Genomic DNA, 19,053 nt, shown 5'->3' with positions numbered 1-19,053 from the left:
ACAATGAAGACTACATGTCTTCAAATGAAGAAATCGTCACTGATAAGGAGGAAAATGAGCAAAAGTTAGAGATTGAAAAGATTGAAGAAAAGGAGCACGAAATCAACAATATTTTAGATGGAAATGAAATTATTTTAGAACCAAAGGTTGGAATGATGTTTAATTCAGAAGAAGAAGTTAGAGCATATTATATGCAATATGCTAAACAAGCAGTTTTTGGTGTGTCGAAGAGAACCTTTAAACTTGGACATGATGAAAATTTAAAATATTTCACTCTTTCATGTGTTAATCAAGGCAAGGCAAAATTAAGGCAACTAATGCTCTTAAACCAAGACCAAAAAAATATCTCGGGTGCAAGACAAAGATTAATGCTACTTGTTGTCCTGATGAAAGTTTTAGATTGTCGACTCTTGTGCTTGATCATATCCATACTTTAAGTCCCGGAAAAGCTAGATATTTTAGATGTCATAAAAAGATGAATTCTTATGTGAAAAGAAGGCTTGAATTAAATGATAAAGCTAGAATTCAGATCAATAAAAACTATAAATCTATTGTTTTTGAAGCATGAGGATTTGAGAAGCTTCCATTTGGAGAGAAAGATTGTAGAAATCGTTTTGACAAAGCAAGGCGGCTTCGACTTGGGATGGGAGGTGCTAGAGCACTTCGTGACTATTTTGTTAGAATGCAAGAGAAGGATGACCGATTTTATTATGTAATGGATGTGGATGATAGATATCGATTAAGGAATGTGTTTTGGGCGGATGCAAGAAGTAGAGCTACATGTGAATATTTTGGGGATGTTATAATATTTGACACCACATACTTAAATTCATATAAAATTCCATTTGCTCCATTTGTAGGAGTGAATCATCATGGTCAATCAATACTTCTTGGATGTGGTCTAATATCAAACGAGAATGTTGATACTTTTGTTTGGTTGTTTGAATCATTGACGAAGTGCAGTTCAGGTTGAGCTCCAAAAGCAATTATAACTGATCAAGAGAAAGCTATGAAAAGGGCAATGGAAATAGTATTCCCTTAAACTAAACATAGGTTTTGTTTATGGAATATAATGAAGAAAATTCTTGAGAAATTTGAAGGGTATTCTCAATATGAGGCGATTAAGAGGAATATAGAGTGCTCTGTATATATCTCCTTGAGTCGTGATGAATTTGAAGACAATTGGCAAAGATTACTTGAGGTGCATAATCTTCAAGATAATGAATGGTTGAAATGGTTGTATTAGGAGCGACATCATTGGATACCAACATATGTATGTTAAAAATACATTTTGGGCAAGAATGTCTACTACAGAACGTAGTGAAAGTATGAATGTCTTTTTTTTATGGTTATGTGGGCCCAAAGACTACATTAAAGCAATTTGTCGATCAATATGATGAGGTGTGGACACGGCCACGTGATGCCTCTCGGGATGGGTTTTTAAGAAAAGAAAGGTTTGATCTTGAGAGTATTTTTTATTAGAAAAATCATGAGTCTGAAAAAGTTGAGGAGTCGCCACTTATTTTATTTTTTTTAAGGGAAAATAAAACAAGAAATAAAAACCCTTTCTTTTTTATTTGATTGACTCAATGGATAAGAAAAATGGTCTACATCCACCAAGGACAAGTTCGGGGGTCAAATTACACCATGGGAAGGTATGAGGCACCCACGCACCCCCGGTATGTCTACCGGTCTTTGCTAAACAAGTAAGGACTATTTGATGTTCAATTAATCGTTCAATGGGCACAATATTATTGATCGAATTCATTACATCAAATCGAGCAAGTAGTTGATTTTATGACATGGTGGCCTAAAGCTAAATCATAAGACGAGATAATGATAATAAAAAGAAGCAGCAAGTTAATAACGAAACAAAATGAGGGCAAAGAAACTAACAAGCATGTCAAGGAATTGATATCACAACTACTATATATAAATATATATATATATATATAAATTTAAAAAAAAAAAAAAAAAAAAAAAAAAAAAACATGCGTAAGCTTAAACTCTTCCAAGTCATGATCTGAGCAACATAAGAAGATTTCATTTTAAGGGAACCAGTGGGATTATACTTTTTCTAAGAAAAGAGTGGGGCTTAATCAAATTAGCTTGTGACTTGGTTTTGATTTGAAGTAAAAAATAAAGTATATTTTTATTTCTATTTTTGGAAACCGAAAACATAGACTTTGTTGGAAGCAAAATGGGTCTAGGCAACTTGTAGATTAGCTATGGTGTAAAAAAACTATGTATTCATCAAAAGCTTTCAATGCATGGGTCCACCCTTTTAAGAAATCACATGCTGACATGATTTAACCCCAATTTTTACTTTTAACTTTCTTTTATCACAACCAAGCTTAGTTATTTGGTCACAAGAGAGCCCAAGCTTCGAGTTTTAACATTCAAACTGAAAAGAACATACCCAGCAAGGCAACCAAGCTTCAAATGACTAAAACACGCAAGAATATAGAGTGGAAAGGTTGAAAACATACCCAGCAATTCCTTGGACGGGTTTGATGATGACTCCAATGAGATGAATGGCGATGATAACGGCGTTCTCTGAAGGATGGTCCTCCCACCACACGACGCTCCACCAGCGATGGTTGATGGAGAGGTGTTGAACTAGTTGTGTACAGTGTGGGTTTGGCTAACAGCAAGAACTTGGATATTGGAATTGTTAGCTTGGCTCTAGATTTGTCCCCCCTCAGGACTGGGTTTTCTCCCAAGAAATTTCAATCTCTCTCAATGTCTTTTTTTGTTTTTTGTTTTTTTTTTTTTTTTTGAAGGCTTTTTGAAAATTAGAATGCAAAGAGATGTGGTGAAAATGATTTTAGGAGATGAAAAACGATAGGTACATCTTAGTTCTGAAATCAAGTGAAAATGGAGTCTCTATGTTTATCCTCTGTTCTCTCTAGTTTTTCTTCTTTCTTTTCTTCTCCCCCCCTTATCTGGGGTCAAAATGGGAAATTAACCCTAATTTTCAAACATTATAATTAGTAGGCCACGTTTTCAAACTATATTTTTTACTAGCATCTCAAGTCTTAAAGACTTGATTTTGGCCTATAAATCGAGTTTCAAAGACTCGATTTCCATGGGTTGATCACGTCTGATGTGATATTTTTTTTCCACATGTCATCTACCTGGAAATCGAGTCTCTAAGACTCGATTGATAAACCAAAAAAAAAATTTAAGTCTCAAGTCTCTTAGCCATTCCTAGAAATACCAAAAAAAAAAAAAATTTAAGAAATCCAAGAAACGCAACAATCCAGCACAATCAAATCAGAGACACAACAATCTCAGCACAATCAGATCAGAGAGAGAAAGATCTAGAGACCCAAATCAGATAGGAGGCCGCACAACCCTGCGCAGCGCGGCCTGGTCACGCGGCCTGGGCAACGCGGCCTGGGCAATACGGCCTAGGTCGCACAGCCTAAGTCACGCGGCCTGGGCAACGCGACCTGGGTCGGCGGTTGAGCTTGCATCTCCATTTCTTCTTCTTCTTCTTCTTCTTCTCTCTCCCTCTTTCTTTCTTTTTTTCTTTCTTTCTGCGTTTTTGTTTCTGCGTCTTCTGAGTATGAATGATTGTAATTATAAAATGGGTTATAAATCAAGTCTTAGAGACTCGATTTCCATGTAGACGCCACGTGGAAAAAAATACCACATCAAACATGATCAACCCATGTAAATCGAGTCTCAAAGACTCGATTTATAGGCCCCAAATTGAGTCTCTTAAACTCGAGATGCTAGTAAAAAATATAGTTTGAAGATGTGGCCTACTAATTATAATGTTTGAAAATCAGGGTTAATTACCATGAAATGCCCTTATCTGGTCTCCACTCTCTCTTTTTTAAATTTTTCTAAAATCCACGCACCTACTATCCGTTTTTGTTTGCACACCCTCCACTGCTCGGCTGGAACAGTGGAATGACAACCAAGACAAAAATCGTGTAGCTGAGGGCACGCTGGACTTGCTTAGTGTGGGAGGTGTCTGTCCACTGTACCCTAAAATGTACGTCTCACCATTCGGTTTTGTTTTGTCCTTTTCTTGTGGACCATTAAAGCTGGGTTTGCCAATATATTTGAAATAAAATGCAATAGTTTTTAAGTTAAATTAACAGAAGGAGCTTGAGGAACAAAACTTGACCTTTTTGGATATAACTTTCTAAAATTGAGGATTTTGTGGAAAAGGGGAAAAAAGTCAAGCATGCATGGATTAAAAAAGGTTGCTTCAAATGCACTTAAAAAAAGATTGACAGTAAAAACGATGAATGAATAAATAAAGGAGTTGAAAAATAAAATAAAAACGTGTCAAATGAGAGAGAGATTATAAAGTTATGCACATCATTCAATTAGTTCATCATTGGGGGGACGCATGCACAAAAGGTATGCATTGTAATTGAGGAACGAAATAGGGTGTCTACATGAAGTCTTAAAGAGTAAGGTTGAAAAGGAAAACACAGAAGATTTTATTTGTTTAACTTCAACTTCAAGGGTTGTATAACTCATTATGCCATTGAGAAGCAATTTTAGGACATTATCAACTGATAGGACTTTCTCAACTTCCATTGCATGTGACTTTCCTGTGGACCGTTAAATTGAAAAGTATATGTTGTTCGATTCTAGACACCTAATTTATGATATCATACTTTAAAGTCTAATCAACCATACTTTGCAACTGATGGTTCACAAAATACTGGCTTATAAGAGTTTACAAAATATTCTTTATGATATCATATACTTAAAGTCGAATCAAGACCATACTTTGCAACTGACTTTTGTAAACTCTTATAAGCCAGTATTTTGTGAACCAAAATCCTCAAAGCATACTACGGGTAAAGCTCAACTGGAAAGCTAAAAGAGCCAACTCAAGAAGAAAACAAAAAAAAAAAAAAATTTAAAAGGCTAATGTTGGGAACAATAAATTTACAATATATCATCGATCTATATGGCAATAGCACCACCAACTAAAAAAATAAATTAAACAATAACAATTTTTATCTTCAGTTATATTTTTTTAAAGCTATTAGGATAATACAATTTTTATTTGTAAATTTTATAAACTGATATGTCAACTTTTAAACAAAAAATAATTAAGATATTTATTTTTCTTGATATTTTCTTGTTGATGTAATACTATTATATAAATAGTATAAGACTATAAGGTATATGTCTCATTCCTTGAGAATGAAAGAGAATTCTCTTACCCAGCCTTCCACCTCACCAACAATGAATTTATGATTTATATTAAAGCATTAATTAATCATCATTTGGTGAAGCCACGTTGATCTAGACTGACAGGCTAACCCCAACAACCACCCCCCCCCCCCCCCCCCCCCAAAAAAAAAAATCAAAAAAATTTATTAGCATATATTAATATGATAATTATCCTTATTAATTTAAATTTTTCTAAGAAAATACTCGAACAATGAAACTAGCCCCCCAATTTTTGGATATGATTTAAAATTAAAAAAAAAAAAGGTTAGAAATACAATATTTTTATAACAATTTCATAACTAAGCCAAAGTGTCAAGTAGATAAAAAAAAAAAATGATGTTAATAATGGACTCAAATGAAAAACCAATAATAATTTACCTTTTAAGATTTGTTGTGACTACTCAAAAAATAAAAAATAAAATTCTAATTTTTTTTTTTTTTTATCTATTTTCATTGAAAAACCTTTGGACTTTGCACTTTCGAATTTTACGGCGGGAAGATCTCTTCTTCATTCTAGAAAAATCACCAGCCACAAAGTCGAACATCTCTAGTAGATCTGCATCTGAATAGATACCATATAGGTAAAACCCAACGGCACCCACCAGAAGTGACTCTCTCTCTCTCTCTCTCTCTCTCTCTCTCTCTCTGTTTGTGAGAAAATAATGTATACACTTGGTGCATGTGTGATTTCTTGACCTAGTTTGGTTATTTTTATCTTCTTTAGTTCTTTATCCCACGGTCCCAGGCACTAGTCTGCCAGAAGTTTAAACTTTAATGACTTGAAGTTTAGACAAGATTTATTTGACAAATTTGAGATTAAAATTTGGTCCATGTCCTACACGTGTATGGTTTATCTTCAAAAGCAAAAGCAATTCTATTAGCAATAATGCAATACTATTTAGACTCTCAATACTTTCATGTATGACTTTTCTTCAACTTGTCGTTTGTTGTTAAATTAATATAATATTAATAATATATAAATATAATAAACGCTTATATGTATAAGTGAGTGTTGTTTTTGGGTGAATCTATTTAAATGTATTTATTAATTATCTATACTATAGATAGTGTAGTAATTATATATATAAAAGAAATGTAGATGGTTATTTTTATAAAATTTATATAAGAAACAATTTATTTGAAATACTTATTATCAAAAATAAAAATTCATTTGAAATATGATATTCTTCCTCATACTTAATTGCTTTAATAACAATTGAAACAAAAACCATCTAAAGGTAAAAACTAATTTAATAACACACGCAATTAAAAATATACAAAATAATTGTGCACTTAAATTATTTGAAATAATTAAATATTTGTAAATTCACTAAAGTATTGTGGTCATATTTGTATTATTAATCTTAACATGAATGAATATTTGTGAATTCACCAATTTTCCAATAGAAATTGACTTTTTTGTGTGAATTTCAAATCTCTTATTCGATGACAAGAAATTTTACTAGTTAGCATCTTAATCAAATCAAGCATCAGTTGAGGTTACATAATACCTAGAAATGATTTCTTTGAGCTATTTCAAGTATAGAACAAATCCCTCTTTTACAATGAGCAAATACACCAATAATCTTGAAATTGATTATACGGAAATTATCATGAATGAACCAACACGAACAACCTAACACAAACATAAACAATTTTTTAAGGGTCTATATAATAGGTCACTTGAATACACATAACCACACTTAGAAATCTCATTATGAAAATATTTATTACAACCCCCAAATACTATATATCTAGTTCTTTTCTATCCCAATATTAAATAGTTTCTTCTTCTCTAAGATGTTATATGTAATCAAACGATATGAAAACATCACATAATGCCAAAAATTTATTCTTGCTCAACAAGTCACCATTATAACTCTAGTGCCTGAGGCCTGAAAGTATTTTTTTTTTCGATAAACAAAACCAAGTAATTAAAATAATTTATCACAGTTAAGTACGTATTTTCTGTTCGAAAGAAATCCAATCAAATCAATTAATCTTTGAAAGCAATAAAATTAACTACTTTTTTTTTTTTTTTTTACCAAATGATTCCTTTGACAGCACAATCACAAGTTCCTAGCGGACAGTATCATATGCGTGAAAAATGAAAATCAATGAATTATAACTTGCAATAAAGCCTGATGCATGACAGATACCTATATTCATTTATGGACTCTAGTGACATGCAGACGGAACCACATTTTGGGCTTAAATGGTCCCTTTGCAGAAAATTTTCTTATATATATATATATATATATATATATATATATTCTAGCCTGATTTGAATTGGTCCAAAAAAAATTTCATTTGGTTCTCCTTTCTCCAAAATTTTGGCCCTCCTCTATATATTAAGCCAAATATTATCACAAATTAAATGAATCAAGTATTATTATCACAAATGGACAGATCACAATTATATATAGTCTGATGACAATTGCATTTTTTTTTGTTTTTGTTTATACCTTGGACCCCGCTAAGTTGAAATCCTAGTTCTGCATGATGCACCGACAGGCTTTTGACAACAAAAAATACTTTTTGAAGTCCAAATGTTGCAGACAAAAGATAATGGCTAAGGGATACGTACCAATCTTATCATCGACTTCCACAGCCCACATTCACCACACCAATCACCATCCTTCCTTCTTGTTATACAATCACCATCCTTTATTAGTCGTTGAACACACTCAAAATGAAACTTCCTCTTTAGCTCATAAAAAAGTAACATATTTTTTATGCATGTCTCGCCACTAGCCATTGTCAACTTGGAATTCATCATAGCACTGCACGTACGTACAACTGTTGACTTGCAGATAAATTGGATTAATGTGTGAAGACAAACTTATAGCCTTATAAAAACACACACCGACACACTCACTCTTTTATTTTTTTTCTTTTTTTTTTTTTGGTTTTTCACCCTCACTCTTTTTTTTCTTTTTTTTTTTTTGGTTTTTCACCCGTATCTTTAAAGTTTTCAATTAAATATTAATCACTGTTCGCAACAGGTAGACTCTAGTAGGATAAATTGCTAACCTGGAAAGGTTTTTCAAAATATAGATACCCGGACTCGAATTGGGGGTCACACTCACTCTTTTTCATCACCTAACGATGCACCTTTTATTGCTTTTTAATTTCTTCCCAAAGAACAAAAACAAAAACAAAAAAAAACAAAAAAACACAAACAAACCAACAAAAAAGTCACAATGGAATTTATTAACACTAATGATCCTTTTGGATTGAAGGAAGGAATAGGGAGTAGAGTAGAGTAAAATAGAACTGACCTAAAATTAACTTATTTTCAGTCAAATCTACTTTGCTCTTTTCTACTCTCCCTTCTTTCCTTCTCAATCAAAACAGACCCTAAATTGTAAACCATAATGGAATATATTAACACTATATTGCAAATTGATCATGGATATTTTCTTTGACTTCACTTATATTATGCGTTATCCTTTCAAGTAAAAAAAATTACATCTCAATTTCCCTTTTTGTTTGTTTGTTTGTTTTTTTTTTTTTTTTTTTGGTTACCAACTTACCATGGTAAATTTTGTCCCTTTTTTTGGGTGGGTGGGAAGGGTAATGAAGTCATTGCTTAAAGCGTGAGAGAGAGAGGACCTTACTTCCTATATAAATAATAGGACACCGAGAGTATACTTTCCTACATAGCATCTTAGCTGAAATCTAGTTCAGAGAAAGAATGGAACGCGTGGAATCATCACAACACTCTGAAAGGGAGCTTTATGCCTTGACTACACCCAATGAAGAAGCTGAACAAGCATCTAACGAGTCCAAACAAGGAGGCTGGATTACCTTCCCATTCATTACAGGTCTCTATCTTTCTGTGTGTGTGTGTGTGTTTTGTAAATAAAACTACCTAAGTAGATCTAAATATAGCATTGTACACTGTTTTAAGCAGGAACTCTATTTGGGCTTTCCCTAGTAGCTGGTGGATGGGCATCGAATTTGATAGTATATCTAATAACAGAGTATAACGTGAAAAGCATTACCGCTACAAAAATTTCTAACGTTGTACAGGGTAGCAATTGTCTCTTTCCAGTTGCCGGTGCCATCATTGCCGACTCTTTCTTAGGCTCTTTCCCTGTCGTTGCCTTCTTCACCTTTGTTTCCTTACTGGTATATAAATTAACGTTGATTATTTTTTTTTTTTTTTTTTTTTGGGAGTGTTTAAAGAGTTATATTATTAGAATATTTTCAACTTTTAATCTAATAATCAATCGAAACTTTTTGTTCATGCACTTTAGTTATGGAACCCTTCTTTTTTCAAGAATCATAGTTATGGAACTTATTATAAAGCAAAAAAAGAATATCATATGGTGGTGAAAAACATATTACATTCGCCTCATAATTTTTTGAATGCGAATTGCAGATATAATCTTATGTTGCAACTTCACGACTAATTTCATTTAAAGGTTTGGTTAATTAGTCCTAAAAGAGATCGAGAGCAAGTCTATATAAAAAATTTAATAAAATAAATTCAATACATAGATAGAATCAAACTATATGATAGATATTGTTTCCTACAGGTGAATTAACTTCCAAGGTTAAGCAATCTCAATTTCACTATAGGATTTGCAAATTGATATTAAGTTGGGCCTCCTTGAATATGGCGTGAACAACATTCGAGAGAGAGTGTTAAGAGATGGAGAAAACAAGTGTTGTTAGGGATGATAAAAAAAATATATGTATATAAAAAATAAGATGAATAAAAAAGATCAAATTATTTATACAATTTAAATAAAAATATAGATACACATTGGGACGAGATGAGCAAAATGCCAAAATCCACCCCCATTTGGTTACCTCTTCGGGGTGGAGAAAACTGTGTGGGTTAAGCGGGTTGAAAAAGTTTTTCATGTATATTTTTACACAATTAAAAAAAATACACAAAATATGTTGATATAAATAAATTTTAAGGAAGAATACTTATAAGTGTATAAACTACCTTAAGGGATAGATCACTTTTGGTTGGGCTTGAGATTAATACTATAAGTCTCATCCGCTCATCTTCTTTATTCACTTAGCAAAATTAAGGAAAATAACATATCGGTCTTGTGGGCTTTAATCCCACATTATCAAAGAAAGAGTAAGAATACGTCCTTATAGAGTAGGTAGGCTTGTGACTAAACAAAACAAAATAAGAAAAAAAAAAACTCTACAAAAGTAATTTTCTACAATTCTGAAGGAAACTTCGCATTTATATATAGTACTTTCCAAATCGAACTTTTTCTTCTTGTTATAGTCTAACTTTTGGGCCCTCTGCACTCGAACTTTGGCATGGCTAATATCTTCACCTAGACGAATTTAATAATTTGGGATCAATTTATTTATTTTTATTTGTTTACGTCGACCTCATTTTTTGTACAAAATAAACCTCCAAAAATAAGCTTTACAAAGTGTATTTGGATTATCTTTTTTCACTAACTTATTTGCTTGAGTAAATCCTTATAAAGCTTTGCCTTTTCTAGATAAAATGGTATTTTTGTTAATTTTCAAGTTTCAACAAAAACTAATTCGAACGCCTATCATAAACTAAACTTGTCATAAGGGCGTATACATGTTTACCTATTTTTTCATTTTTGGACTGGTATAGCCTATAGGCCTCAATTACATGGAAAGAATTCATTTTCATGTAATCTCTTTTTTGAGGAAAAAATAGGTCAATGAAAGCCTATCATAGATTAAATTTAAACTCGATTTTTTTTTTCATTATATTTTTTCTCGTCCTCTTGAGAATTCAGGGTATGATCATGTTCACCATAACGGCTACAATACAGTCCTTGAGGCCACCGGGATGTGCAGTTGGCTCACACACATGTGAAGCCCCATCAAATCTTCAATACGGAGTCCTCTACATGACCTTACTGCTTGCTTCACTAGGCCTTGGAGGCACACGCTTCACAATTGCAACTATGGGAGCTGGACAATTTGACAAGCCCAATGATCAAGCAACTTTCTTTAATTGGTATTTTTTCGCCTTGTATTTTGCTAATGCAATCAGCTTCTCTGCCATTGTCTATATCCAGGACAATGTGAGTTGGGGATTAGGGTTTGGAATATGTGTCATTGCAAATGCTATTGGCCTAGTCTTATTTGTATTGGGAAAGCGATTTTATCGCCAAATTAAACCAAATGGAAGCCCTTTCACAAGCATAGCTCGTGTCATGGTTGCAGCAATTCGAAAGAGAAAAATACTAAAAACTGTTGGAAGGCAGGATTATTATTTTGGATTCACTGAAGCGTCAAAGATGGAAGACAATTTACCAACTAAGAGTTTCAGGTATTAATCACTATAACTATTTTTTGAAATTATATTTTAACTGTATACATGTCAATATTTTTTTTGGTAAATATGGTATGTCACTTAAAAAAATTTAATAAATATATAAATTAAACAGAATATAATAGAGATTCTTGTTGAATAACTAAATTTATGAATAACTACAGTATAGGTCTCTAGTTATATGTTATATTCAAATTAAGAACATTATTTTCAATCACAATAATAGGTGAAAGTGGACGCAGAATTTATTGGTTGCACGTGAAACTTGTCAATTTAAAAATAATAATAATAATAATACTTGCACACAGTTGTATCAGTATTTGTATGGGTGTTTCTTACTGCATGTTTCACCATTAAACTCTTTCCCAAGTATTCTTTAATTTTAAAACTTAAAAATTTGACTTATTTATTTAAAGTTAATTAAATTACTGGAAATAAAATATAATATAAAAAAAAGGGTAATTGTCTCACATAACTTAAGAGGATGTGTTGTGTGTAGTATAACTTGCCCCACCTTCCCTTAAAGTTACCATGACTTTTGAGTGAAATTGTGGTGTGTCTTTATGTTAAAACCTATTTTCCTCTCTCTTGTGTGTGTATTTGTTTCTAAAAAAATAAAGTACAAATAAGATAATCAAATGGAAAGAGAATGAGTGGTAGTAGGTAAATGACAATATTAACTAGGAATATATTAAATATCCTGGCTATTCCCATCAATATCATAATTATTTAAATTTGATCATTGGGGTAGTCACTTTAAGAGCAACCACAACAGTGGTTGCAAAAATTTGCAAAATACAAAAAGTGTTCAATTTTGCACATTTTAACTCAAAAAACACCCACATCAGTACTTGTAAAAATGTGCAAATATACAAAACTACTTTGCAAATGAACAGGAATAGTGTATATATGCATGGTTACTGTTCATGTGCAAATGATTTTTTTATTCTTTTTTTCTCTCTCCTCGTTAGGTTGCTCTCTCATCTATCTTCTTCTCACAACAAAGAAAGAAAAAGAAGGATGGGGCCATGTGGGTAGTGGTTTGTTTGGTATAATAAAAAATTAAAGAAATATTATTATTTAAATAAAATAGATAAACTGATGTAAGTGTTTTGTAAAAATGGATGTGTAAAATAGAAAAAATATGTTTTTTCTTGCAAAATAGACAAAAGTTTTGTACAAACTGATACAGTTTCTCTAAGTTGTTAAGGTTCTTCATTCATTTTTTTGCAGATTCTTAAATCTTGCAGCACTTAAAACTGAAGGTGATAGACAATTAAATGGCTTGTATGCAAGATCATGGAAGCTATGTACCGTGGAAGAAGTGGAAGATCTCAAAACCCTAATCCGAATTATCCCATTATGGTCTACTGGAATTTTCTTGGGTATTTCAGTAGGAATTTTGTCTAGCCTCGTAACCCTTCAAGCACTAACTATGGATCGACACCTTGGGCCCCATTTCAAAATCCCAGCTGGAACATTTCTATTCTTCAACATCTTAGCTACAATCATCTCAATCCTTATTATTGATCGTTTCCTCCTCCCCACGTGGCGAAATCTAGCTCGTCGAACATTGACACCTCTCCAACGTATTGGAATTGGCCACATCATCACTATATTTGGTTTGGTGGGGGCTGCCTTAATTGAATCTAAACGACTCCACGTGGCCCGAACCCATCACCTCATGGGTCAGCCTAGCTTGGTTGTGTCCATGTCAGCGCTATGGCTTGTGGTACCACTAGGCATTGTGGGTATTGGTGAGGGATTTCATTTCCCAGGATCAGTTGGATTGTATTATCAAGAATTTCCAAAGTCACTAAAAAGTACATCCACTGCTATGGTCTCGTTATTACTCGCAATTGGGTTATATCTTAGTCCGGCAATTACAAGTTTGGTAGAGCGAATCACGGGATGGTTACCAAACAATATTAATGATGGAAGACTTGATAATGTGTATTGGATGTTGGTAGTAATAGGAGTGGTGAATTTTGGCTACTTTCTAATTTGTGCCAAGATGTTTAAGTATCAAAATGTTGAGGACCATAATGGGCCTTCAGGGCTAGCTCTCTAAAATCATGAAGATTGTAATTGTTTTTATAAATAACTAGTCGCTAACCTGTGCGATGCACGGACTAGTTGTGAAGATATATATTTATAAATAATTGATGGTTAATAAGTTTGAATAAATAAAAAAATGAAATTGGACTATTTGTAAAAAAAATAGCTTACCTAATTTAGTTAGAATTTTTTACACAACCTCAATCCTAATTTGTTCAAAATTTATTTAGTGTTGGATCCCTTTATTAAATTCTAAATAGTTCTAATTAACATAGTTGAAGACTATATGTAACTCTTTCCTTCTTCTTCTTCTTCTTTTTTTTTTTTTTTTTATACCATAGATAACAGTTACAGGACACAAGTTATATAACATAAGATTTGGAGAGATCCAACAGTAATGGGTTAAATAATGAATAGCTAGAGAATTGAAGCTACTTCTAACACATTACACATGATAGTTTTTGGTACAAAAATGGTGTGAAAAGTTAAACCTTATTAAGTTAGAAAATGCAAGTCTGTCATCATAGGTTGTTCCTGCAATCTTGGTTAACTTCTTCCATTGCAAACCTATTCAATCCTTTTGCAATCACTAACAAACAAAATTAGTCTAAATCCAAGGTCTCTAGCTTTTATTGCAACCTCCATAATTGCATCCTGAAATGCTGCTAGGTAAGATGTTGACACACTGCTAGGCTCCCCCACTAATATTAGATCTCCCTTCAAGTCCTTTGCTTCATATGCATAGCCACTCTATTTCAATTTCCTTCTCCTTCAACAAACTACTTTGATAATGAGTTGCCAATCCCTATTGGAGACATCTTTATGAGTTGGTATGCTGTGATCTTGATATTAGGACTGTCCATTTCTAAAGGCCTCTTGGTACCTGCATATAGGAGATTTGGCAGTGAGTGAGAACAATATTTATCAGATTTGGGGTCTTCCCATCATGAACCACTTGATTTCTATGGTTCCATAAGGACCATAGAATGGTAAAAAGAGATTGAAGATATAGGTCCTTTTCCTGATTGACTATATGTAACTATAAAAAGTAAAATTTTAAAATATAGATTAAAATGACAATGTAGAAAAATAGCTTTTCAAATGGTTATCCATAGGAAATCCAAAGGGATGCAAATTAAATCACAATTAGCAACTTGCCCCATCGTCACTAAGGGATGCAAATCTTGAGAAGATTGTTATTTGTTAAAACTTTGAAAACAGCTTACATTGATAATATGAGGCAGAAATAATTCAATAACCTACAACAGAACATTAATTATTCAATAACTGAAAATATACTTGCATTTGTTTATAGTAAAAAATAAATAAATAAGAAGAAGAAGAAGAAGGAAAAGAAGAACAATTATGAAAATTTTCAATTTATGATTAACAATACTACTTTGGAAATGAACTCATTATCTCAAGTCTCAACCAAAGAAAAAAAAAAATGAAACTTACAAACTCATATGGTCTATATATATTTAATACTTCAGTTTAGCACATAACATATGCAACAATGATAATTGACAATTATCAATGGTATACTTAGGCTTCCCAAGCATTAGTGGTATACTTTTTCCTTATTCCCATATCTACATCAGATTGGCTGAAATCACAAACATGAATTCTACTTGATGCAAATGCACTGCAAAAAATATTAATGAAAAAAAAAAAAAAAAGACTCTTGATACACTGAACCATGATCACAAAGTACTGGGACTGGACCATGATTTCTCTCTAGCACAACAAATTCATAGGAGTCACATAAGAGGAAATCAAGACTGAACATGGTGGCTCAGCATTTAAGAGAACCTGTATAAGAGATGTTAGCAAATTAATTTTTACTAAATTGGAATTGAAAATCATAGGAGAAACATTAGTATATACATAAAGTACAATATTGCAAATAGAACTCAATTTAGAAATTGCTTTTGGCTCAATTGACAATTTGCCAAAAAGAATAACTTGCCTTGATTCACTCTATCAGCCATATCTTCAGTTGAATAACAAACTACATATCCTTGTCTTTCTCTATTAATCTTTTTATGTGACTAAGCATTTGTAGCAGTTGCAATACCTCAAATTCAAAATATATATGATAAATCATTGTTAGATGCTTCTGCAACCTAAAACCATGTTATCACCCAACTAACCTAACATTCTAAATCCATCATTAATAGAATTAACGATTGGTCAACCAACTACAAAGGGGGAGGTTTCTTAACAAACAAACAAAAAAAACAAAAACAAAAAAACCTACAAAGAATGAGAGATTATTATCAGAAGCAAATACATGTTGGCCCAATTTCTAAAATGGGATGCTCAATTTATTCGTAATCTTCATCTCAATTCATAATTTTCTCAAACACCTGAAAAATGTATTGACTAATGGAATTGTAATGATTCATTTATAATTATTTTCAGCCTCCTTGAAGCTTCCAATATACATAATACATCCTCTATGGAAAAATGCACTTACTAATATATTCTTATTAATCTGTCAATATGATTATCTTCTCAATAATTTAAAATATACACCCAAATAAGTCATACCTCAAAAATGCACTTTTCTGAACCTTCAATCCAAGTGACACAAATGCATCAACAATTATTTAAGATTTAATCCAATAATTAGCATGCATTCATATATATGAAAGCTATGAATCAGTGCTTTACTGAAATAGCAAACTATCAACATCATATCCAATATTGTTTATTTGTAAGAAAGACAAATATTTTAATAACAAAATAAATAAACAATAAAATTGGTATATGGGATGGGAGAGTAAGAATTTCTATTAGACTTAGAGTGTGCAATAGTGTAAGTGTCCAATCGTATTATACTCAACTGGTGAAAAAACATGACACTATGGTTGTAGTTGTAAAATACAGCATGTGACAGTATTGGCGGTTTTTCTGTAGCGTTTGTCAAAATTGAACCAAAGGACAAAGATCCAATTAAAAACCACAAGAATCAAAACAATCATCCACACCACAACAAAGCAATTCATTGTTATTTCTAATTGAACAAACAATTACAATGTCTGCACCTCTGCTAAGCCTATCCTACTTGGATTCCAAAAGATAAGTTGCAAAACAACAGGGCTTTGAACATTTACATTCCAAGTTATTTCCAATCGGTCAGTGGGCATGGTTGCCTAAGCCAGAAGGACAATTTCACCACAACTAATTGGTTATTAATCCCACCTATAGCTTATTTCATAAATTAAAACCTCCTTTAAACATAAAAATAAAACACAGAAAAGAAAAACAGTAGGAAGGAAAGTATAAAAATAAAAGAACCTAGGAAAGTACTATGGCTTTGTAAAAGACTGACTTTTACATTATATTTTGGAAGTAAAACCGAACAGCTTGTAGCAAAATACAATGTTTTGGATGAAAGTTGACCCACAATTCTCTGATTTTCCAAAGCACACTCAACAATTCTCTGATTTGCCAATGCACAAGAACAACGCAGAGATATAGATGAGACTCAAAGAGTCCATATCCGTATCAATTTTCCTGGGCTTCTCTCTCTCTCTCTCTCTCTCTCTCTCTCTCTCTCTCTATTTCTCAATTAATCATTATATCTCTGTCAAAGACCCAAACTCTCGGACCAATAATATAGATTCAATTTTGAATGTGTGTTTGTCTTCCTTATAATCTCAGAAACTGAGTTGTGTGTTCAAAACCAAGCAGCAAACCATTACTACCAATCCATATAACAAAATGTAATAAGGGAAACAAAAATCATCAAGCAAAAGAGTGGAGAGATACCTCAACCAAAACAGTCACGTTCTGTAAGGAAAGGAAGACAAGAAGGAAGGAACTTAGATAGGTGAGGAAGGAAGGAACTCGGATACACTGTAAGAAAGAGAAAGGCTCTTCTTCGATCCAAAGAGTTTGCAGTTGTTATGGGTGGTGCTGCTGCTGCTGTCTGCTGAGTTGTGGTGGTTGTGGGTGAATCGGGAAAGGAGAAGGGGATTAGGAGAAATAGGGTCTGAGGAAGGAGAAATAGGGTTTGTGAGTATGGTGGGTATTGATTGAGTGGGTTTTGCGTTTATTGGGTTTTAGAAAAGTTTTAGGCTAAATTGCAAAGTACACCCTAATATTTGGGGGTGATTGGATTTTACACCCCAACGTTTCAAAACTTTGATTTTACACCCTAACGTTTGGTTCCATTAGCAAATCACACCCTCGGTTAGATTTTGCTGTTAACTGCCAAGTCATCTTGCTGACGTGTTTTTTTTTTTTTTTTTTTTTTTTGCCAAATAAGCTCAAAATAACACAGTTGCAATGGAAATGATGTGATGAGTTGGCACATGCTAAATGGCACCGTTTTGCCCAAAGAGAAAAGAAACAGAAAATCTAAAAATCTTAAATCTAAACCAGCCCTTAGCTCCCAAACCCATGAACCCAACGCTTCCCTTCCTAAAAAACCCCAGAATTTCTCATTTCTCATTAATCTAAGAACAACCATTATTCTACGTTTAAACATTAAAAAAAAAAAACAAAAACAAAAATCAATCTTTATTCCAATACCACAGTGGCACCCAATTCCTTGAGCTTAGTGAGAATCGGATCAGCCGCTTCTTTGGTGAGACCTTTCTTCAACACCACAGGGACTTTCTCGACCAATTCCTTGGCCTCCTTCAACCCCAAATCCGTGAAAGTTCTCACCTCCTTTATGATTTTGATCTTTGCCGCCGCATCGTACTTCTCCAACTTCAAATCGAATGCGCTCTTCTCCACGGCTTTAGCCTCCTCGCCCGACCCGACTCTGGATCCGGAAGCCGAGGATGGGCCGAGCCCGAAGACTGCTGGGTCGTACTTGTCGAGGCCCATCTTGTGCCTCCAGAGGACGGAGTAGTCGTTGCGTTCGAGCTTGGTGAGGTCTTGGTGGTTCACGATGCAAGGAGCTGGTTGCAGAGCCGATGGGTGGTCTAGGTTCATAAGGGTTAGGAAGGGAGGGCTGGTTCGTGGGTTAGGGAGCTAAGGGCTAGTTCATGGGTTTAGATTTAGGATTTTTAGATTTTCTATTTGTTTTCTCTTTGGGCAAAACGATGTCATTTAGCATGTGCCAAGTCATCACATCATTTCCATTGCAACTGTGTTGTTTTGAGTTTATTTGGCAAAAAAAAAAAAAAAAACACGTCAGCAAGATGACTTGGCAATTAACAGCAAAATCTAACCGGGGTGTGATTTGCTAATGGAACCAAACGTTGGGGTGTAAAATCAAAGTTCTAAAACGTTGGGGTGTAAAATTCAATCACCCCCAAACGTTAGGGGTGTACTTTGCAATTTAGCCAAAGTTTTATATTTTGTGAAAAGTTTTTTTTTTTAAATATTGTGCTGACGTGAAAAACTGTGGGAGTTTCAGAGACTTCGGTTTTATATAAATATATATATACATATGAGTTTAATAAATCGTTTGTCTTTATGAGTTTCGATAATGTAGGTGTTCTACAGATTGAAGGATTTTC

General features: G+C 33.2%; 2 protein-coding genes across 2 annotated transcripts; one reads left to right on the top strand and one right to left on the bottom strand.

The window, feature by feature from the left end:
- The first annotated feature begins 8,883 nt into the window (after window positions 1-8,883).
- On the top strand, window positions 8,884-13,657 carry LOC115957356 (protein NRT1/ PTR FAMILY 2.6-like). Its single transcript, XM_031075580.1, has 4 exons — window positions 8,884-9,038; window positions 9,128-9,345; window positions 10,971-11,509; window positions 12,746-13,657. The coding sequence occupies exons 1-4, from the start codon at window positions 8,909-8,911 to the stop codon at window positions 13,581-13,583; spliced, it is 1,725 nt and encodes a 574-aa protein (XP_030931440.1). The 5' UTR covers window positions 8,884-8,908; the 3' UTR covers window positions 13,584-13,657.
- Window positions 13,658-18,100: 4,443 nt separating this feature from the next.
- Window positions 18,101-18,523, bottom strand: LOC115957112 (50S ribosomal protein L7/L12-like). Its single transcript, XM_031075341.1, has one exon. It carries the CDS (start codon window positions 18,521-18,523, stop codon window positions 18,101-18,103), a length of 423 nt encoding a protein of 140 aa, XP_030931201.1.
- Between the last annotated feature and the right edge of the window lie 530 nt (window positions 18,524-19,053).

This window comes from Quercus lobata, chromosome 8, assembly GCF_001633185.2.
Source record: "Quercus lobata isolate SW786 chromosome 8, ValleyOak3.0 Primary Assembly, whole genome shotgun sequence".
Lineage (NCBI taxonomy): Eukaryota > Viridiplantae > Streptophyta > Magnoliopsida > Fagales > Fagaceae > Quercus > Quercus lobata.
The sequence above is the reverse complement of the archived record's forward strand: the minus strand, read 5'-3'. Positions and strand labels throughout refer to the sequence as shown.